The 24,383-nt window shown below is 38.2% G+C and overlaps 1 protein-coding gene across 1 annotated transcript in view; it reads left to right on the top strand.

The window, feature by feature from the left end:
* The window catches only part of serinc1 (serine incorporator 1), a 43,147-nt gene extending 22,060 nt beyond the window's left edge, over positions 1-21,087 (top strand). Inside the window, exons 6-10 of the mRNA XM_036148766.1 lie at positions 3,849-4,018; positions 17,646-17,736; positions 18,580-18,721; positions 18,851-19,075; positions 20,269-21,087. Of these exons, the coding sequence (XP_036004659.1) occupies positions 3,849-4,018; positions 17,646-17,736; positions 18,580-18,721; positions 18,851-19,075; positions 20,269-20,407 (767 nt within the window). The 3' untranslated portion in view covers positions 20,408-21,087. The remainder of the gene's footprint in view (positions 1-3,848; positions 4,019-17,645; positions 17,737-18,579; positions 18,722-18,850; positions 19,076-20,268) is intronic.
* The last annotated feature ends 3,296 nt before the right edge of the window (positions 21,088-24,383 follow it).

The following is a 24,383-nucleotide window of genomic DNA, read 5'->3' as shown; positions in this document are numbered from 1 at the left end:
CCATGGTTGGATCCGCTTCGGTGTAGCTGGCTGGCGACGGAGTCCACGGACTTGTCCCCGCGGCTCCCGGGGCTTCGGCATTGTGGCTGTTGGTGGGGGGGGGGTTCCTTGGGGCCGTCTTTCTTCTTCCCTTGGGGGGGGGGTTCCTTGGGGCCGTCTCTCTTCTTCCCTTGGGTGGGGGAGGCAGATTTCCTGTGTCGGCCCTTTTCGGCACCTTTTGAGCATCTGGGGTCTTGGTTTCCCTGCCGTCTCTCTCGGTGCTCTGGGGGTGGGTCTTAGACTCTTTACAACCACCATTGAGCATTTTTCTTATGGATAAACCAGCTGGGATGACAGTAAACTCCTCTAAGTCTGAGGCCATGGTCCTAGAATGGTAAAAATTGGACTGCTCCCTCTGCATTTGGATTCAGTCTCATCCTTGAGCGTAGTAGTTTAAAGGGGAAATGTCACGCTTTTAATATTTCCGTTTCTTCCGTTGTGGTCTATATAAATTGGAACTGCAATGCTTTGGTCTGAATTCTTCACCAGTGAAGCTCAAGAGACTCCTCTTGTAACCCATTATCAGCAGCCTATGAGACCTTGTCCTATTTATGACCTTGTGAAGCAGTAATTCGTCCCCTACCTTTTTCTCACGGCATTACACTCACTTATCATAATGCTACTGAAACATAAACTGCTTTCCGAAAGTCAATATGGATTCAGATCACAAAGATCTACTGCAATGGCAGTCACTGAACTGATAGAGGAAGTTGCCAGCGCCTTAGATAATAAGAAATCTGCAGTCGGTGTATTTATTGATCTCAAAAAAGCTTTTGACACAATACATCATGAAATATTAATTAATAAATTGGAGCGCTATGGCATCTGGGGAGTAGTCCTGCACTGGATGAGAAGTTATCCAAGTAACAGGCAACAATTTGTGCAAATGGGTGACTGCCAGTCATCATGCTTGGACATTGTTTGTGGTGTCCCCCAGTGGTCAGTACTGGGGCCAAAATTGTTTATTCTTTATATTAATGACATCTGCAAAGTTTCGAAAATACTCAAGTTTGCTTTGTTTGCAGATGATACTAATATCATTTGTACAGGTGATAATTTGGATCAGCTTGTAGTTGATATCAACTTAGAGTTACGTCACCTTAAGGTATGGTTTGATATTAACAAATTGTCATTAAATTTGCATAAAACTAAGTTTATGTTATTTGGAAACTGCAAAAGCAAAACAAATGTACATATCCTAATAGATAATATGACTGTAGAGAGGGTTAAGGAAATTAAGTTTTTGGGAGAAATGATAGACAATAAGATTTGCTGGAAACCTTTATAAAATACATTCAAACAAAAATATCCAGAAGTATTGCTGTTCTCAGTAAAACAAAACCTTTCCTAAATTATGCTGCTCTTCATATTCTGTATTGCTCACTTACCTTACATGAGTTACTGTGTGGACATATGGGGCAACACCTATAAAACCTCACTGCAACCCTTATGCACGTTACAAAAAAGGGCCATCAGAATAGTTCATAAGGCATGATTCCATGACCATACTAACATATTATTTATAAAGTCCTGCCTCTTCAAACTCCCTCTGGTAGAATTTCAAACAGTCCAGCTGATGTATAAAGCTAGAAATAAACAACTACCAGAGAATATTCAAAAGCTGTTCACTGATAGAGAGGAGGGTTATGACTACAGGGAAAATCTTAACTTCAGAACCTTGAGGGTTCGAACCACCATGAAGAGAAAGTGCATTTCAGTCAGTGGTGTGAAAGTCTGGAATAAACTCCAGAAAGAACTGAAGCAATGTCCAACCATAAGTCTGTTTAAAAAAAAAAAAAAGGCTCAAACTGATGTTTTTTAACAGGTATAGTAATGAGGAGGCGAGATGAACGATGTATATCTGAGCACTGTGTGTGTGTGTGTGTGTGTGTGTGTGTGTGTGTGTGTGTGTGTGTGTGTGTGTGTGTGTGTGTGTGTGTGTGTGTGTAGTTATGCATGTGTGCATTTATGTGTATGTATGTAGATGCATATATTTATATATGTATATGTGTATAAATATAATTGTTTATATTTTTTGTTAATTTTGGATCAATAACATTGTTGTTTAACAGGAAGGTACTTTAAGTGCAATTAGAGAGAGAAGGGGTATGAAAATAAGTTTTACTTCTTCATACCCCTTTTCAGACAACTTTCTTTAATCATTAATCAATGTCAGATATCAGGGTAAATATACCTGATATATTTTATTTAGAGGAAAAAATTGTTTATCTCATTTCTATTTATGTTCAAATGATTGAATTGAATTGGAACAGAAAATTTAATTTAATGTTTACCAATTACTTTTTTACTTGTACTTGGTTGAAGAATTTCTTAAATGTATATTTTTATTATTAGTATTATTATTTATTAATTTCTAAAATGTATTTATTTAATATTTGTTAAATGTGTTAAATTTAATTGTCTGAAATAAATTCCTTCATCGTCTACTCGAAATAGGCACTAAGATTGTACTTTTAAGAAACTATAAGCAAGCACACAGCAAGTGCTATGAAATCTAAAACAGTAAATTTTAGAGTTATCAGCAGCTTACAGCTGCTCAGAAGGAACTGAGCCCTAAATCAGATGAAATCCCTCTTCATTACTGGCAAAAATTACTGAAGCATTGATCTTTAAAGTGCTTTGCACAAACAAGAAGGACTTTCCCTATTGGTGCCGATCCATTCCCACGAAAAATAAGGTTTATCCAGGCACTTGACATGGTTCTGAGGAGTGACTTGTGTGGATTACTACACCTAATAACCGAACATTTAGACTTGTCCATTGATGGCTTCACGGCATCCTTGAGATTGGACTACAAAATCGAAACGACAACTAAACGCGGTGGAAAACTGTGGGATGCCCAAAAAGAGCCGTGACGTAACAGCGAAGATAACATAACAGAAATATCTGAACAGCTTAAAAAATATAACCCAAAAAGAATCTAGATATATCTAAACACTTTACAAGACTAAATTAAACTTTTCAGTACTTCCAAAGGCCCCAAGCACACCATAAAAGGTGTTTAAGGGCTGAAAAGGTGGATTTTGCAAGTTATATCCCCTTTAAGTATCCTGATGTCTTGTTCACAAGTGATGGTAGGATAGAACTGGAGGTGGACAGGATTGTCTCCAGCAATGCGAGCGCTGCTTTGGTTTGTTGCGTTGAATAAAGAGCTGACCCAGAAAGCAGAGCTCTCGATTTATCGATCCCTCTACGTTCTGACCCTCACCTACGGTTATGGAATGATATCCCAGGCACAAGCGGATGAAATTAGCTTTTTCTGGAGGGTGCCCAGTCTGTGCCCTGAGAAATGGGGTGAGAAGCTCTGTTATCCAGGGGAGTTTTAGTAGAGGTAATTTGGACATCTGATCAGGATATCCCCTGGGCACCTCCCTTTGGGTTTTTTCTCGGCACATCCCACTGGGAGAAGTCCCCATGGAATACTCAGAATTCACTGGAGGGACTATATATGTTGTCTGGCCAAGGAAAACCTTGTAATCCTCCAGATTGATCTGGAGGATGTCGCTGGGGGGAGGGATGTCTGGGTTTCCCTCGTTGATCTGTTGCCCCCGCAACCCAGTCTCTGATAACTGGAAGACAATGGATGGATGGATTTTTTTTCTTCCTCTTTCCAACTATGCAGTACTTTGTGTTGGTTTATCACATAAAATTATAATAAAAAACATTGAGGTTTGTGGCGATAACAACATATAGATCATTTCAAAGAGTTATATACTTACACTTTATATCCTATTGTGTGATTTTTAAACAGAATTTTCTCTAAAATTAACTTTGCTATGCTTTCACAGCTCTACTTTCAGTCACTGCGCTGAACTACCTTCTGTCCCTAGTCTCTTTGGTCCTGTTCTATGTGTACTACACCCATTCTGATGGTTGCACTGAAAATAAGGTCTTCATTAGCATCAACTTGCTTCTCTGCGTCACAGCTTCCATCATATCTGTTCTACCACAAATTCAGGTAATCAGTACTATTCTTAGGAGTTCACCTGTGTAAATGAGCATCATGTAATTGAAGCTAAAATTATTTGGTTTATGTATACTTTAATATCTTGTACCTAAAGAAGGCAGAGGAAAGTTGGTTTTCTAACATAATTCCAATGTATCCATCTCAATATGCATCATGATCTGGAGACCAGGTTTGACAGACTTGGTCTTTGCCCTCTCAATTGCATTTTGCTCTGAATTTCAAATGTTTTGTTTTTTTCCCCAAGCTCAATGCTAATAGGAACTTTGCTGTAAGAAAACAGCTCTGTAAATGGTGGATGGATTGTGTCTTTGTGTTGCAAGCATATTAATCATTTGTGATATAAAAATGGGAAACAAATTCAACTGTGCACTGGTGCATCATGATCAATGCTCTACAGACAGAAATACAGTTGCTATAGCTCAAAAAATTAAATTCATAGTCTTGTAGATTTAAATTTGAAGTTGTTTTTTGCACTTCAAACACAAAGTACAAGGTGTAGGCTATCATTTTTAACAACATTGTTCTGTTTTTATTTACAAATTTTCAATAACTGTTCTCCTGTCAGTCTGCCACTGGGCAGCTGTGGCTACAAAGAGTTCACCATCGTCAGGGTGTGAATGAATGACTTTAAAGCCCTTTGGGGTCATTGGACTTGATAAAGTGCAATACAAGTACAAGCCATTTACCATTTAACCATTTTACCATGTTGGCAACCTATACTGTTTAAACTTTTGGTGATACAATAGCAATCGGTTGCGTCTTATGATGCAGATATTATTTTCTGTCACAAGAGACATGTTGGCCAAGTCTATCAGTGGTTTGAATAGTTTTGGGATGTAACTGTGTTCATTAATGTGCAGTAAAAATCGCTTCTGTACAGATAACTATGAAACAGCGCTTGCTGTTTCACAGTGAGGCTGCAGCTAGTGTCTTGAATATATATCTATATTTTTAAGTAAATCTAGAGGTCATTCGGTTTGAGTTTCTATATGGATAATCTCAGCAAGACGTGAGGTTTTCCAGATATGAAACATACAATTTGATACATAAGATATTTTGTGTGTATTAAGAATTGATCTTCCATTGTTTAACCACTTCAAAGGCATTTTATTTTTCATTTACAGCTGATTTTTAAACACTGCCACTGTGGCAGAAACAACTCCAGCCATGTTTGGTCTCTTTCTGCCTGTATCCACTAAGAATATATTCCAGTAAAAAAAAGTAGGTTCAAATGACTAACTACAGTGGACATTTGTTGTCTCCAAACAGTCCCTCTACAAAAATGGACAAAGTAAGATACAAACAGGTGTAAAATTCTAATTTCTGCAGCTATTGTTTCGGCCCTTTGAAATATAAATGATCCTGAGCAAGTACTACTGTTGTCATTTAGCCTATGGAGAGTCGTTTGGCTCACGGCTCTCCATTGTCAGGGGTGATCCGTTCCAGATAAATTTACATGTGAATATAAACTCTAAAAAGACCTGCCAGCAGGTCTATGAAGCTTGGAATTCGACACTACTCCAGACATTTTGAATTGAAAAAGCGTCTTGGATGGGAAGCGAAACGTCTTCAGCTTCAGAATAGAAGTCCAGTTATTTTATTTTTTAACCTCTTTTGGAAAGAACCCAAAGCCTCCATCCTCACAGACACGAGTCCAGACCACACCCACCCAACCTTTTTTCACTACCAAGCCCAGATGTCCCCAGTCTGGATTACACAAGCAACATGAAAGAGGTTTTTAAGATTGCCCTACAGTTAACATCTCTGCATAGCCATTCTGATAACTCTAGCTCTGTGACTAAACCAGCATCTTCCAAAAGCAGCAAAGCTCCGAACCCTCTTCATTGTAACAAAGAACATGCCCGTGCTCAAGACCTTCAAGATGACCTCTCTGTGATGCACACCTGGCCTTAGCCGCAACCTTACCAGACGTGACAGTTTCCAGCATCAGCTTGGGCCTTTTGCTGAAGATAGCTGTGATATATCTGTGATGATACGTGGCAGAAATAAGAAAGCTAAAAAGATAACATACAGGAAAAAACAAGCATACTTATAAATTGTCAAATGCAGCCTGACACAGAGACAATATTAACCACTAAGTCATACAAACTGGCTTTATTCAACATTGGATCTCTGTCAGGAAAATCACTTTTAATCAATGACTTCACTACTGACAATCTTGATGTTATGTTTTTAACATAAACATGGTCACATGTATTTAATGAAACACCTATTCTGATAGTCAGCTCCTCCAAACTACAATTTTTCTTTCACACCTGACAGCAAAGGAAAGATGGAGGAGTGACAATATCGCTTTGTGATTCACTAAAGTGTAAAAAGGTGTTTCTGGGAAAATTTGACTCTTGAATATTTGGCTCTCCAGGTAAAGAGCCCAGTACGAACCATGTTTATGAATGTTTATTGGCCTCCTAAATCTTTTTAAATTATCTTGATGACCTCGTATCCGTGATGTGTTGATTCTGACTGTTTAATTATTGTGGGAGACATAACTTTCACATTAACAACTCTGAAGACAGAGGTACAAAAAAACTGTGTGACATACTTATAAACTTTGGTTTAACTCAACATGTTAAACACCCAATGCACAAACAGGAACATATTTTAGACTTGATCATCACTAAGGGTCTAAACATTTCCAAAGTCAATGTAACTGATACTGCCCTCTCCGATCACTTTTCTGTTACCTTTGAAAGCATCATTTCCAATGATTTGTGAAGGCAAAGGCACATCATAACACATTTAAGGACAATGCCAAGGAAACCTTTATTCAATTAAATTTTATTTATACAGGGGTTAATGTTCTCCGTCGCTGCAACGGATTTCCGTCATTTGGAAAATGAGCGCAAATTGTTCCGTCTAGCATTTTTTTTTTTTTTTCAAGGTTTTAAACTGAAGCTGCTCTCAACCATTGAAAGCTGGCTGAGCCTGGACATTAGCCAATCAGAGAGTCGGACGGGTCTTTGCAAAGCAGAGATCTGCCAGTCTGAGGTTTATCCACTGAATAGAGATCAGTGGGTTTATCAATGTTCTGCTCATGTAGATATCCAAAAGTTATAATGATTGGAGTCCAAAATAAATTTGCATTTTTATTTTGTTCACATATTCTATGATGAACAGCCATAACCTTATGTAATATATTTTGATGATTATTTGTACATCCCTTTTGAATACTCAATGCAGATAATCACTACAAATTATTTTATTTATATTAGTTTCATCCATCCATTCTCAAGCTAATAATATAGCACATAATTCTACTGCATATATACTGAGATGTTCTTTTTTAAATAATTTTTGTCAGGAATCACCACTGCTTTACTAGTTGCTTCACTCTTTGTCTTTTTATTTTCATGTATCTATGTCTACATGTGTTGTCTTTTACTTTCCTGTATGTGTTTATTCACTTGTGTGTAAATGCACCCCAGCAATCAAAAAAAGTTTGATTGCTGAGAGAAATTTTACTTACTGCTGCTTTTTGTTTCAGACTATGTAGACCACTGTTTTGAGATGCTGCTAGCAGAGCTGGAGAAAATCAAAAATTAAGCAGGTTGATGCAGCATAAGAGCCCCCATCACTGACAAGTTCATTTGTGAAACCAACAAAAGATGATGCCATCAATCTCTTTCAGTCCATCCATCCATCCATCCATCCATTTTCCAAACCGCTTTATCCCTCTTTCAGACGATTTTCAAAAAGACCATGAAATAATTGTATTAGTAATTGCTTATATTACATAATAACCATAACAATTTTGTTTAAATGCACATTTTTGATTTTATTCTTTCAGCTTGGGTATTTTTTTAACTGCCAACAGGTGACCTCTAAAGGTAAAATCATCTTCATGTCCTGGGGGTGGGAAGTGCAGCTAACTGCACATGAGGGTATCACAGCCCTGGTATCTTTGCCTAAATAGTCCCGACACCATCTCACAAATTGTCTATAGGCTATATGTCTATGCTGTTGCTTGTATTGGGACCAAGCAACCTGCAATGTCCAAACATTTAGACACACCGCTTCCATGCCAGGATGGTCTGTGATACAGGCAGGGATTTCTCCATCCATCTCCTCTCTGGTTTCTTCAATCTTAGCAACAACCAAGCTGATTTCCTGGCAACAGATGCCCTCTCTCGCAGAATCCATTACTTGGCAGTGAGAACAGGAACACCTAAAAAATAAGATTGATTAATTGTATATTTGTATATGAATTACACACCATAACTGATTTGCTAAATTCACTATTAATGCATTTATGGTAAGTTGAAATTTATTTACATTTCAGGAAATATTTAGGCCTCAATATTACTCAGTGTATATTTTTGATATATTATTTTGGACTTTTGTTATGCTAGTATGTTGGTAGGGTAAATATTAATGTACAGATACTGTTTTTAAAATGTCAAGTGATTCTTTATGATAAGTAGCACCTCATCATTGGGCCTAACTAGGCCATGGCATAAATTCATTTTTAGTTGTGAATAAATGCTCATTCATTTTAGTGATACATTTTGTCCTCATCTCTTTATTTAAGATAAGATAAGACAGACTTTATTGATCTCACAGTGGAGAAATTCACTTGTCACTTCGGCTCAATAAAAGTGTCAAAAGACCAATTATCTTGGCGTTTAAAATAACACAAAACAGCGCAGGAAGACCTCGTTTATTTATTTTTATTTTATATTTTGTAAACAGCTGCCTTGATATGATTATATGCGTTGTTTTGCCGAAAGATCAATTATAAGCGCCGTGAAAACGGCAGCAATGCGCGCTCCTGACAAAGGGGGGGGGGGAAACAGATTTTCACACACACACACACATATATATATATATATATATATATATATATATATATATATATATATATATATATATATATATATATAAAGTCAAACTGACTGACGCTTCATAACCGGTTTAACGTTTTTAATACCAATGAAACATACATCACACACAGAACTAGGGGCACTGATACATAGATAAATAAGGGAGAAAAGATAAAATTTTTACAAGACATTAAGCTTGATTATGCTTCCTTATTCTTGTATGTCAGCCATTTAGACCAGCGTTTATTGAAAGAATGTCCTCTTACGCGTAAAAGATGGGTAAATTTTTCCATGGAGTGGATCTCCTCAACGACTTCCCGCCAATGATCCAGCTTGGGAGAAAGTTTCTTTAGCCAGGACCGTGTAATAGCTTTTTTGCTTGCAAGGGATAAAATTTTAAAAAGGTACTCGTCTTCTTTTCGAAGTACTTCTTCAGATAACAGCCCCAGCAGAAAAATTCTGGGGTCCTTAGGAATGACATACCCCAAGATTATCGCGGTAGTCTGACAAATACCGTCCCAGTAAGTTGCCAACTTTGGGCAGTACCAAAACATATGAGTGAGATTGGCGTTCTGATGGCCACATTGTCTCCAGCATTGCTGTTCTTTTCATCTCTGTCTACTGGCAATTTGAGGTGTAATGAAGTATCTGATTAGGCATTTCCATCTGAATTCTTTCCACCTTTTTAGAGTTGGTGGATGTCTGTTATGTCGCACACATTGAAAGCCAATCATCCTCTGAAATCATTATTCCTAATTCCCTTTCCCATTTAGCCTTAATATTCAAGGTGTTATTTCCATTATATTTCTGCAGCCCTTTATATAGTTTGGAAACAGTTTTACATGGAAGGTGAGAGTAAGCATTTGTGAAAATGTTTACAATAGTATTACCTTCAGGAGGAACACTCTTTTTTTTTTATTTTAGTGTAAAAATGTCTCACCTGAAAGTATTTAAATAAGTCTCTGTTCTCAAGATTATACTCCTTTTTCTATTGTTCAAATGTTTTAAAAGTATTACCATCTACAAACTGGCATAAAGCCACGAGTCCTCTATCTTTCCAACCTAAAAAGGAGGGATCAAATTCTCCTGGCTGAAAGTTTAAGTTACAGGAGTGCCACATCAGGAGTCCAGTGACATCTGCCAATCTGTACCTGTCCACCACCTCTTTCCAGATTAACAATGTGTCTTCAACTATACCATTCCCATTTATATCTGTAACTACTTTATCTCCCAGCCTTGATTGGGGTTGAACCCCGCCTTGCCTAAGTTCAATCTGTTTCCATCCAGTCTCCATTTCCGAAGAGCACCAACAGACCATAAATCTCATCGGAGATGCGTAATAGTATTCCCTCAAATTTGGAAGAGCCAGACCCCCTTGCTCCCCATTACTTTGAAGTGTTTTAAATTGTATCCTTGGTCTGGTCCCAGCCCAAGTAAATCTTGAGATCAGCCTGTCCCAGGCATGGAACTGTGGGTTAGATATTCTAACAGGCAGTGACACGAAAAGGTATAAAAATCGAGGGAGCAGATTCATCCTCAGTATTTCCAATCTAGCTGTGAAATCCAGCATTAACCTTGTCCAGGCTGCCAAATCTTTTTGTATAGTTTCAGTAAGACTACCCAAGTTCAAATTAAATGGCTCATCCAAATCTCGAGAAATAAATACTCCCAGATATTTTAGCTTTTTGGCATCTCATTTAAGACCATAGGTCTTTCTTATAGATTTACTTGGGGAATAATGGTCAGAACCTGCGTCTTTTTGAGGTTAAGACAGTTTACCAAACTCCGTTAGCGCCAACATTACTTTGGGGAGAGTTATATTTGGATTTTGGAGGTATGTGATTACATCATCTGCGAAAAGGTCGATTTTGTGTCCTATATTAGCAAAACTGATGCCCTTTATTCCATCATCCTCTCTAATGGCCTGTGCCAAGGGTTCAATAAATATTGCAAAAAGCGATGGACTTAAACAACAACCCTGGCGGGTTCCTCTGTATAGTTGGAAGCTGTTAATAAGGTGCCCATTCATTTTTACCCTGGCCCGTGGTTCATCGTAAAGTGACCGCAAACAACTAATAAACTGATTATTAAAGCCCAGACGCTCAAGCACCTTAGGTAAAAAAGCCCGGTTGACCCGGTCAAAGGCCTTTTCTGCATCCAGGCTAACTAATGCAACGCTAAGGCCCTGCTTTTTAGCTTGGACTATTACATGTAAGGTTCGTCTTATGTTGTCATGAGTTTGTTGGCCTTTGATGAAACCTGTCTGGTCTTCGTGTATTATATCTAACAAGTAATGTTACATTCTATGAAAAATTATTGACGTAAAAATTTTATAATCAACTTTCAAAATTGAGATTCGGCGATATGATTCACAGTTTTCAACGTTTTTTCCTTCTTTAGGGAGGACAGATATTATAGTCTCTCTCCACAATGGGGGAATCTCAGCTCTGCTCAATGTCCAGTTCAAAGACTCAAGTAGGACAGGGGAAAGCTCCTTTCTGAACATCTTGTACCATTCATTTGGAAACCCATCACTACCTGGGCTCTTGTTATTTTTCAAATGTCCAATAATTGTATCTAATTCTTTCTGGGTAATGGGAGCAGATAAAGCTTCATTTTGGATTAGTCCAATCGAAGGTAGGTCCAAGGGTGCCAAGTAATTGACAATGTCATTTATGTTAACTGGTTCTGGGGGAGAGTATTATGTTTTTAAATAGTTTTCAAAGGTCTTATGTATTTTATCCAAGTCATAGGTTAAGTTACCAGTCGAAGATTCTCTAATTTTGGTAATCAAATGCTTCGATTGATGTTTACGAAGTTGTCTGGCCAAGATTCGTGAAGCTTTTGGGCCTGATTCATAAAATGTTTGTTTAGAGAATCTTAACTTTTCCTCTAGCTCCTCGAAGTATCAGTATACTTCCCCATTGTTAGTCATTTGCTGTTTTTAACTCTAATTCCCTCAATGTTTTTTCTAGTTAATCGTATTTTAACCATTTTAGTTTTTTAAGATGAGCAGTTCTAAAAATTAGTCTTCTTCTCATTACATCCACGCCTTGACCGTGTCCCAGACTAAAGTTGGATTCACTTGCCCATTGTTATTGTCTTTTACACATTCCGTTATTTCTGTTCTAATCTCTTTTGTGGTGGTTTCATTATTAAGGATACCTATATTTAAGCGCCATAGTGTCGTCTTAGGCCTCTTAGACAGACCGTTGGACAAATGGATAATATTGTGGTCCGAAACATCAGAAGTTCCAATTAAGCCTTCCTTCACTTTAGATCTATCAATAGTATTCATCAGAAACAGATCGGTCCTGGAGTGGACTTTGTGTGTCGAAGAATGAGTAAATTCTCTTTCTTTATTGTGAAGACCCTTCCAAACATCAAACAGGCCCAACTCCCTGATCAAGATATTTAGATCTTTTGATCTGCCAGTTTTTTTGTTTCTTATGACGTGTTGTATCTAGAGCATAATTAGGAATTGTGTTCAGATCTCCAGCACAAACAAGAACTCTTTCGCTAAATGAGATAATGGTGTCAAAGAGCATTTTTAAGAAGGTCCTGTTACTCTCTGGCGGAACATATATATTAACAATTGTGACCACAGCGTCATCGATTCTCCCCTTTTATAATGACAAATCTGCCCTCTTTGTCTCCCTTCTCAGATATCAGTTCAAAATTCAGTGAGTCAGAAATACGGATGACTACCCCCTCTTTCTACTATTTCTACAAGAGCTGTAAAATGTTTGAGTAACCAAATGACTTAAACTTATCATGTTCTTGTTTAGACATATGTGTCTCTTGTAAAAGAGCTATTTGTATCCCATCTTTCTTTAATGTAGCTAATAGCCTTTTTATTTTAACTGGACTACCCAGTCCGTTGACATTTAAGGAAGCAATTTTTAAATTATATGACATTAATATATAAAGAGAATTACCTTGAATGGATTGGCCCCAGAACACAAACATTAATAAAGTAAAACGAAATCCAACTGACTTCCAAGATGAGAAGAAGCTCCCTCTTCTCATTCTTGACCCCGTTGGTGAGTCGCGGGTTAAACCTCTCAAACAGAGAGGGCCCGAAAAGGACAGTAAAGGCGCCTTTAGAAAAAAACACATCCATCCTATTAGTCCAATGTAAAAAATAAATCAGTGACCTCTCTCACGGAATAGAAAATCAGAGTCCAGTCAGAAAAAATAAAAGAGAAAAAATTAATTGCGTTACAACATGTCGATCTGCCTAATTTCCGCTGGAAGTTCTGCAGCTTGTTCTTCGCTCTCAGTGCCACCGCAGCACCGCCGTTGTTCGCCGATTGCCAGCCCAATTGCTCCCGAAGATTCAGCTCCACTCTGGAACAGCTGTCTGCTGTCGCCGGCTCCTCCGCCTGGATTCCCATTTCATCAGCTCGTTGTGGGCTTCCAGAGCGCTGGATTATGTGCAGGTCCCTGAATCCCAGTGGATCCTCATGCTTGTAAACGGTGTTTGGAAGCGTAAGCCTTTTGCCTTGAGTGCTTTTTTAATAGTGATGTATTCTCTGCGCTTCTTCACTATCTCAGGTGCATAGTCGTGATCGAAGTAAATATGTGAAGAGCCCACCTGGATCTTGCCTTTTTTCCACACTTCTCTTAAGATCTTTTCTTTTGTGGAGAACTCCAGAAAGTTGACAATAATAGCCCTTGGTGGTGAGTCGGGAGGAGGTTTACTTGCCAGAGTGCAATGGGCGCACTGTATTTTCAGATCGAAGTCCTCCGTTAGTTGTAGCTGGCTTCTCAAAAATGTCTCAATATACTGTGTAGTGGAGTTCCCCTCCTGACCTCCTGGCACCCCAAAGACACGTACATTGTTTCTTCTGGATCGGGATTCTAAATCAAGCACTTTGAGCTGCGTTTTTCTCTGTTGTTCGATGCAGAAGCACAGTGCCTCGGTCGCCTCTTTTGTCCAGTTCTCTACTTGATGAATGCGGACCTCCGCCTCGTCGAATTGGTCCATGTTTTGTTGTAGCTTTGCATTGTCCCCTTTCAAGACAGTCTTCAAGTCGTCTATAGCCTTAAGTATCTCTGCCGAGTCTATGTTAGTGCCGGTGCTTAAAGCTCCCGAGTTAGCCGTGTTGTTGCTAACTTGATTCAGTTGTGTGCTAGCTTTAGTGCCCGAGGCAAATTTATCCTGATTTTTGGGTCTTTGTCGACTTTTTATGACTCGACATGTTTCTCCTCATGTTCGTAAATTATTTTGTCCAAACAGTGAGCTGGTTAACGCGTTTTGAACGGGATTTTCTTGTGTTAAAGTGGGAGAGAGGCTCTAACGCGTCCGTCTACTCCATTTACTTCCGGAAGTCTTGCCCCATTCTACTTTTAGACTCTAGGAACCACCAGTTGACCTGCAGTCTGAGAGCGAAGTGCTCTGTTAGGAACATACGGGGTAATCAGAGTTCTGATATATGATGGAGTTTGATTATTAAGGGCTTTATATGTGAGAAGAATTTATTTTAAATTGTATTCTTGATTTTAACACGAAGCCAATTAACTCTTGCTGCAGCATTTTGGATCAGCTGAAGACTTTGAACTGCATTTTGTGGACTTCCTGATAGTAAAGAATTACAATAGTCCAGCCTTGAAGTAACAAATGCATGGACTATTTTTTCAGCATCACCCCTGGACAGCATATTTCTAATTTTGGCAATATTCTGGAGGTGAAAAAAAAGGAAAGTCTGGAAACCTGTTTAATATGGGATTTAAATGACATGGTCAAAAATAACACCGAGGTTTTTTACTTTATAACCAGAGGTCAAGTTAATGCCATCCAGATTAAGTGATTGATTAAGAATTTTATTTTGTGAGGACTCTGGTCCAACTTCTGTTCTATCAGAATTTAAATGCAGGAAATTTAAAGTCATCCAGCTTTTGATGTCATCAAGGCATATCTGTAGTGGAAGTAATTGATTGGATTCATCAGGATTTATGGATAAATATAGCTGAGTGTCATCAGCATACCAGTGGAAATTAATCCCATGCTGTCTGATAAATTTGCCAATAGGAAGCATATAAATAGTAAAGAGAATTAGTCCAAGGACTGAACCCTGTGGTACTCCACAAGTGACCCTTGAGTTTGAACAAGATTTATTTACATGAACAAACTGGAATCTGTCCAACAGAAAAGATTTAAACCAGCCTAATGCTTTTCCTTTTATCTGTACAGTATACTCAAGTCTTTGTAGGAGAATATTGTGATCAACAGTATCAAATGCAGCACTGAGATCTAACAGGACAAGTACAGATACAAGTCCATTATCCAAGCTTACTCTTATACTTTGTGCTGTAACTAGTAGATAACTTTTAGTATAAAGTTTCAGACATCATTGACTGCATTGCTCCAGTTAAAGTGAAGGTTTCTGGGAAGAAAAAATCTCCTTGCAGAAGTGCTCCAGCAGATAGAAGTGATAAAGGAGAGTGTCGAAAAGCTGAACGCAGGTGGAGAGAGACTAGACTCCAGGTTCACTATGACATCTATAAACAGAGACTTTACAGATATAACTGAAAAATGCAAGGGAATCTTTCTTTGAGATTGTCACCAAAATCATTAATACCTGTTCCTCATTTGCCACAGTCAACAGGTTAACAAATCATTCTGTCTGTTACTTCTGAACTCCACTCCACTAGGGCCTGTAATGAATTTTCCAACTTTACTGAGAAAATCCAAAAGATTAGAGGGGCAGTCTGTACATCCATATGAAGTTCAGAACCAAAGCTGTCTCCAACTAGAACTTATCTTGACAAAATGTGCCAATTCAGCCAAATAAATTGCAAAAGCTTAGAAGAAATTGTTCACCAGCTCATGTTCCTCCTCATGCTGCCTCGATGTTCTACGACAACAAATTAAATGTGGGGTTCCCCAAGGGTCCATCCTAAGGTAACATAATTTACCATAACTATGGAGATGACACACAGCTCTTGATCACCATGTCACCAGGTGACTATGAACCCCTTCAAGCACTGAGTAAATGCTTAGAAGAAATCAATGCATGTATGTGCCAAAATTGTCTTCAATTGAATAAAAGCAAAACTGAAGTAATAATTTTTGGGTCACTAGAGGACTAATCAAAAGTTAGCACAGATTCAGTTGCTTAAGCTGGTAACCACTGATCAGGCCTGAAATCTGGGTATAGAGATGGACTCAGACCTAAACCTCCAAAAGCATGTGAACACAATTACGTCAGCCTTCTATCACCTGAAGAACATTTCCAGGATTAAAGGACTAATGTCTCAGCAGGATCTAGAAAATCTAAACCATACGTTTATCTTTGGTCAAATTGATTAATACAATTGAGTTTTTACAGGAATGCCAAAAAAAGTTGATCCGAGAGCGGGAGCTGATCTAGAATGCTACTGCACCCCTCCTCACTAAGAAAGTAGAGTTCATTGCCCCTGTTCTGAAGTTGTTACTCTGGCTCTTTGTATGTCAGGGAATAGACTTTTAAATACTCCTGTTAGTCTATAAATCACTGAATGACTTAGCACCTAAATACATCACAGACTTTCAGTCTATCAACCCTCCAGACCACTCAGGTCTGCAGCCCACTCTGATCTAGAAACAGAACCAAACATGGAGAAGTGCATTCAGTTCCTATACTCCACTTATCTGGAACAAACTTCCAGAAAACTGTGCTGAAAGCCTGAGTTCTTTTAAACCAAGATTAAAAGACATTTGTTTAGGATTACCTTTGACTGTTCTAGTTAAGCTGTTACTGAAACATCATTAGTTTGTTGTCCAACTGTTGTTAAAATCATTATCTGCTTTCAGCTTCCATTTTCCCTTGTTTTATTCTGTTTCAATTGTTTTACATGTGTTCCAACTTTCTTTTATTCTGTTTTTATTGTCCTGTTTTAATCATGTAATGCACTTTCCGTTGCCCTTGTACTGAAATGTTTTATAAAATTAAATTTGCCTTGCCTTGTATGCAACCCCAAAGAATGAGAGCTGCAGTGAGCGAAGAGGCTTTTTAGGGGTTTCAGGGCAGAGTCTTTTAGATGATTTAATTCCATGTATGTATTTTTATCTTTTAAACAACTAAGAAGCTTCAACAACTATTAAACCTATAGGAACTATGCTGTAATATTTTAAGGATAGAAAACTGAAATTGTTTCTTGACAAATAGGAAGTTGATGTATGTTTGGGGCTGCGTATGTGTTGTACATGAGCACAAGTATGGATTAATTCCATAGATTCAGTACATTTCCTTACTCACCCTGATGTAAAAGCATCATCAGTCAATGCTCCTAAAGCTCACGATTCCAACTCCAGAGCCTGACTTGCCTTGCCTGACTGAGATGTTTTTATATCTGAACATAGGTCTATGATGATGAAACATGTACCGTTTGAACCAATAGGAAAAATTCAACTGCAGTAGCCATTGTTCAACCTTAAGAGGGCACCACTAAGACAGTTTTAAGATATATATATATATATATATATATATATATATATATATATATATATATATATATATATATATATATATATATATATATATATATATATATATATATATATATATATATATATATATATAAGTCCACATGAAATTGTCAAACATTGCACAATAATGTTAAAGTAGCACCCGGATGAGTTAGATTCTAACTGATCTTTCCCAATGAGAATTTTAGATTCTAGCAATTTCATAAAGATTAAAGTTGCGGTAAACATTTTCAGTGTTTGAGTGCCTCTCTTTGATTTATACAGTATGTTTGTTTTTTTTTGTTTTTTTTTTTCTCCCATTAAGGAATCCCAGCCCAGGTCTGGCTTGCTGCAATCCTCACTGGTTACACTTTACACCATGTACCTGACCTGGTCTGCAATGACCAATGAGCCTGGTAAGGAAATATGCCTACTTGATTATAGTGATTTCAGGTTTCTAGTTACAGTAATTACCATCTCTTGTTAAGTGTTTTTCTGTGTGAAGGGAACATTCCACACAACAAATGATTGAAAAAACTAATGTTTTTACTTCCACATTTTAGCTTATTGTTGGCTTTCATATTTGTTTCTTTAGTAGATTTTATAGTAGGTCACAGTAACATATTTTATTCTTCCATTCTTAAAATCTTTAATATCAATTAATATTCGTCTGTCCAGCAACTGCACACAGTAATTTAGAGATTGCACATTACTAGACTGGTGAGTTGGAAAATTATAATCATTGTCTGGACAACAGAAGGTTTCAGTGAAAGTACTATTTTGCACTCAACGTGTGTTGAAATGAAGCATTTATGAATAGAAACTACAACTACTGTTGAGAAGATGATGGAAGTTTAGGTTACTATCTTAAGATGGGTAGAAATACTGAGCTTTTCTTCTTGCCTATTTTAGGTTCTGCTTATGTCTGGTCCCAGCTGACCACTAATAAACCTGGCTACAACCAGTTATCATAACTTGACTCAATACGTCAAACTATTGTAACAACCATACAGCATATTGATTACAATTGACAGATTAGCTTGTTAGATTTAATTGAATTAATAATAATAATAATAATAATAATAATAATAATAATAATAATAATAATAATATACACTTACGTTTGTGTCCCATGCACAAGCACGTTTTTGGTGCTGTAAGCACAATATACAGGTACTGTAAGTACAATATACAGAAACTTGTCATGAATTAAGAATTTGAATATGTTTTGAGTTTGTGTATATGTATGTGAATTACAGATAGGAACTGTAATCCAAGCCTTCTGGGTATTATTGGGTTGAACAGCACTACTCCTAAAGGTCAAGACCATGTGGTTACGTGGTGGGATGCTCAAGGGATTGTAGGATTGATACTTTTCCTTTTTTGCGTCCTGTACTCCAGGTGAGCTGTTCCTTCACCTTCCCTCAAACTTGTTTTAAACTGGCAGAGTGGCTCAGATTATATGTAAATCAGTAGCTAATAAAGGGTTGTTGCATAATGTAACTCACTGTGTTTCTGTTTGTCCATCAGTATTCGGAATTCTTCAAATGCCCAGGTCAACAAGTTGACTCTGACCACTGATGAGTCTGCTTTGATTGAGGATGGGTGTCAGACGGACAGCTTTGAGGAGGGCAGCGGTCTTAACAGAGCTGTGGACAATGAGAAAGATGGGGTCACCTATTCATACTCATTTTTCCACTTCATGCTGTTCCTAGCATCACTCTACATCATGATGACACTTACTAACTGGTACAGGTAGGATTTAGAGTCTGTATCAATTTTCCAAGGTCAAGGTTTAATGTGTTGTGAGTGATGTAGTGATGATGTATGGTTTGTTCGATCAGCCAGCAGCAGGATTTAAAAGACTAAACGAGACTAGAAAGGTCAGAAGATCCATCCATCCGTTTTCTAACACACCTATTCCTTGTGGGGTCGCTAGGAGTGCTGGTGCCTATCTCCAGCTGTCAATGGGCGAGATGCAGCAACACAGAGACAAACAGGATAAACAACCATCCTCGGCCACACTCATACCTGAGGAGAATTTAGAGAGGCCTCACAGTGATGTTTTTGGACTTTGGGAGGAAGTCAGAGTACCTGGAGAGAACCCATGCATGCACAGGGAGAACATGCAAACTCCATGCAGAAATACCCAGGGCAAGGGTAGGACTCGAACCCAGGACCTTCTTGCTTCATGGCAACAGTGCTACCCACTGCGTCACCGTGCAGCCCCGGGTCGGAAGTTGAGAAATATAATTTAAATCTAAATCATTTGCTTGGCCATTTGCAATTATTGTTTTAAAAAGAATGTTACAAGTAGACCTTGGCCACAGATTACAATCCTTAGTGCTGACAGCAATGCCTCACTACACTTTCTGTCATCCTGTACTGCCAGCTCTATTACCGAAAGACGGCAGTGTGAGATATCACAGTCTCAAAGTTCAGACGTCGCTCATATTTGTGATCTTATGACAGAAATGTTTCATAAGTGTCCGAGGAGCTGTCTCACAGATGGCCTACAGATTAATCTTTTTCTATCGAAACAATATATTTATAGCACGTCTTCAGTTTTAACCTCTATTTACGGATGAACAAACATATCATCTAATTTGTCAAAGTCCTGTATAAATGTGCTGGAGGGTTTTCCTTCCTGTTAAAGGGGGGTTTTCCTCTCCACTGTCACTGCATGTAGCTCAGTATGAGGGATTGCTGCAAGGCCATCAACAATTCAGACGACTGTCCACACTGGCGCTACGCTCTTTCAGGAGGAGTGAATGCTGCTTGTCAAGAAACTTTTTTACCAATCTGTCTGGATCATTTGATTGGATCAAGTGTTCTGAATTGATGCTATATAAACACAATTGAATTACTGCCCCATGGGCAGTTTTAATTTGTCAATTTAAAGTGGCAACATTCTGACCTGTTTGTTGGATGTTTTTCTGTATCTGCAGCCCTGATTCCAGTTATGAGACCATGACCAGCAGGTGGCCATCTGTATGGGTGAAGATCACGTCCAGCTGGATCTGCATTGGCCTTTATGTGTGGACACTGGTGGCTCCACTGGTCCTGGTCAACAGAGACTTTGACTAACAAGCACGCTTTCCTTCTGCTCACTAACAAATTCATGCTTTGTGTTTTGCGTGTTTTCTGTCATCAGTTATAGTAGAGCTAGACTGTTTTGTAGTTTTTGGCCTGTGCAGTCTGAGTGATATGTAAAACCTGTGTGCATGTGTACATTTCTGCTTAATTTCCAGTAAGATGAACCTTCCTTGTCTTGTTATAGCTTGTACCCTGTTTTAGTGAGTCCTTACACTGATGTAGTTGTAAATAGGTCAAATTTGTTCTCTGGTTCATCCAAAGCGACTAAGCTAGTTAATAAGCATGTTTTTCCTTTTAACAATAAATGTATCTTCAGCTTTTATGAGTGTTATGGCTTAAATTGGCTCTAGCGCTCAACCTAACAATCGTAATCTCTGTTCTTCAAGACATGTAAAATGCTGTTCCACAGAAAGCGAGGCTCAAACAGCGATATGTCTGTGGAACTGAGAAAACTGTTCCACCTTTGTGCATGAGCAGTGCTGTGTAGGTGTTATCTGTGTTATTTTCAACTTGCACATAAATTTTATTTAAGCTCATTAGTAAGTTTTTCATTAGTTTTATTTTTCATAAATATACATAATTAGTGTTATTATATAACCGATGAGTGTTAAGTTTCTCATAAGGCTTTTTATCATGTTTTCCCTCAACTAAAATAAAGAGGAAAAAAAGCATTGTGTACTTTGTTTCATGTCCCCATTAAGCTATACTCAGACTATGTTAGCGCAGAGGTTCTCCATCCGGGTTCTCAGGGCCCACTATCCCTCATGTTTCAGGTGCCATGTTTCTGCTGCCACACACTTGACATATTTGGTGATTAACAGGCTTTTTTGGTTCAAAGATGGCGCTTCAGGTTGCTGTTGCAGAAAGATATCTGAACATCTGTAAACCAGAATTTAGAACCACTGTGAGTTCCTCCAATATTGTCACAAAGTCAGCTGTTTCTGTATTTGGTTTATACACTAATCAGAACAAGAAGGGAAGACAAAAAGTTATTGATCTTCAAAAGATCCAGACCTGCGTTGGTATCTGCTGGAGTAACTAGCGATATGGTGACCATGATCATACGGGAGGTTTTTTCCCCCCATTGATTTTCCGAGACCCTGGAGGATTGCAAAGAAATGTCAGTGTTGGATACAAGCTTGTAACCGACAGTATCAATCAATCTTTATTGTCAACTACAATTTGCATTGTAATCGAAAATTACAGTTTCAGTACAACCGTCCATCACATACATTTGGGGGGAACGATTGACTGAGGTCTTGCTTTGCCAAAGAACGCAGCCATTAGGCGCATTCTTCCAAACTGCATTCTTCATCTCCTTCAGTCAAATAAGTACATTTTTTTCTCCTTGATTTAGACTCAGTGATCCATAATGACAGCAAGAGTGTTATAGAGTGTTATAACATAGGGTGTGAATACTTATGCCCATGTGGATATTTCAGTTTTTTAACAATTTGCAAAAACTTCTACAATTCTGTATTTTGCTGTCATTATGGGGCACGAATCCTAGATCAGGGAGAAAAAAATGAACTTATTTGACTGAAGGAGATGACTGCAATGCAACAAATGCTGAAACATTGAGAGGGGTGTGAATACTCGCTGGATGCACTAAACATAATTCCCACGTGTTCATTCATAGTTTTGATGCCTTCAACGAGAATCTACAATGGAAATGGACATGGTAATAAAGGACACATTGATTGAGAAGGTGTGTCCAAACTTTTGGCCTGTACTGTACGTTTTCAAACAGCTCGCCATTCATGGTTGAAAAGGTCATGAATCAAGTTACAGAAGCTTAGATTAACATGCAACTGCATTGCTTCTAGAAGAACATCTAGAGAAACATATGGGTGTTCACTGTCATTTGAAGGAACAACTAATGGAATAGAGAAGAGAAAGAAAAACATAATCTCCATTAGTTTCATTAGAAAAGTCAGTCAATAATCAAGGACAGCAGTAGCATTAGCACTAGCACACATACCTTTTTAAATAGCTCGCCAGTCATGGTCTGAGAGGTCCTGAATCAAAGTAAGGACTCTTGGATTCACATGGAGCCGTTTTGTTTTTGTTTGTTCCACTTTTGTCCCCTTCTCCGGATAAATAGAGAAGAAACATCTAGGTTAACAGAAAAGAGAAGAAACACATATACCACTATAAATGATACAACCATCTCAACCAGTCAAATCAGTACAAAGGAAAAGACAAAAAAGGTGAGAATACGGGTTACAGTTTTCCATTAATTAAAGTTTAACTGGTAGGTGGGGAGCTGAGGGGCCAACCGTGAACCCCCCACATAATCCAACTTTTAAAAAAAATATATTTTTAAAGGTCTCATCATGCTTAACATGAAACAGAATGTTTACATTGAAAATTTTGCACTACATGTTTCAGGTAGTCAGTGTATTTCCAAACATTGCAAATTGCATTGCACCTTCCCCTAGCTCATGGAGAGTCATGTTCCTGTAATGCGTTTCCATTGCATTTTTAATGTATGGAAATACATTGACTACCTGAAACATGTAGTGCAACCCAAAATGTTCAGTGTTAACATTCTGATTTATGCTCAGCATGGTCAGACTTTTAAAAGAAAGTTGGTTCCTTTGAATTATGGGAGGGTGCACCTTAAGGCCTATAGACATTAGACACTACACTCTGCCTATTGACATATCAACGTCTTTTTTTTCCCCTCTTGATGACAGACACCTTTGGTATAATGTATAGATTCCTAAGTTAAAGGACAACTTCGGTCAATTTCAACAAGAGCTCTATTGCTCATGCTACTTGAGACTTGCCAGGACTGAAGACGTGATAAATTTTGGTCTAAATCCTATAAGTTTCCTTGAACAGAGAATTAGCACTGACAGCTAATCCATGGGGGTTAACTTTAAATTGTGAATTTAACGCAACACCAGCCGACACAATACAACACAACACTGTAATTTGTATGACTAGAAATGCTTAAAAAGTGGTTAAAACAGTGTGTTTGTACAAGCAGCCATATACAAAATTTAAACAAATGATATGATAAAACACAGTGTAAAGTTCTACCCCCATGGGTTAGCTGTCAGAGCTAATTCTCTGTTCAAATAAACCTATACAAGTTGGACCAAAATGTTTTGCGTCTTCAGTCCTGGCAAGTCTCGAGTAGCTTCAGCAATAGAGCTCTTGTTGAAATGGACCGAAGTTGTCCTTTGAGCAGAACATGTCATTTTGCCCATGAAATGAAATCGTTTTTGCTAAATAATACTCAGGCAATTAGTTTAACAACGTGTCAACATTATTTGATACATGTTATTTGATTCATCGTATTTTAGTTAGCAATGCTACAGAGCTGGTATCTTGACTAAGATGGTGGTGGCGATGGGGGTAAAAGAACTTGGTTATCATTCCAGTAGCCACAGAAGTCAGGGGTTGGAGCTAGCCCCTAGCAAGGCACTTAACCCCATGTTGCTCTAGGGGAGAATGGCCCTGTAGGTATTTGTATGCACGTTGCTTTGGATAAAAGCCTGAGCCAAATGACTAAATAAATGGAACAAAACAATTGTACAAAATAAAATAAAAAACATCCCTCTGTAGAAATTCCAGGGTCGATGCAAGCGTGGATGGGTAATGAATGTTAAAGCAGTAATAGCTGCCAAACATCATGCACAAGGCCGAGATGAAGGAAGAGATGTTCTCATTCACGATGACTTGATCCACACTCAGCATCATCCGTCTGGAGGAATAGCAGGACTGCCCTATTTTAAAAAAACAAAACAACAGCAGCAGTTTAGGTAACATTTCAACATGTCAGTAACTCGTATCTCAAGTGTAAAAACAAGTGTGTGTACTATATGTATGCGAATGAAAAAAAAACACATCTGAAAAAAACTGAAACAAATAAGAGATAGAGGTCAGTGTGTGAATGAGAGAGCATGTGTTCAGTCTTTGGAAGGCAGGTGTGTGTGTGTGTGAGAGATATATAATA

Source organism: Fundulus heteroclitus, chromosome 16 (genome assembly GCF_011125445.2).
Source record: "Fundulus heteroclitus isolate FHET01 chromosome 16, MU-UCD_Fhet_4.1, whole genome shotgun sequence".
Classification (NCBI taxonomy): domain Eukaryota; kingdom Metazoa; phylum Chordata; class Actinopteri; order Cyprinodontiformes; family Fundulidae; genus Fundulus; species Fundulus heteroclitus.
The sequence above is the reverse complement of the archived record's forward strand: the minus strand, read 5'-3'. Positions and strand labels throughout refer to the sequence as shown.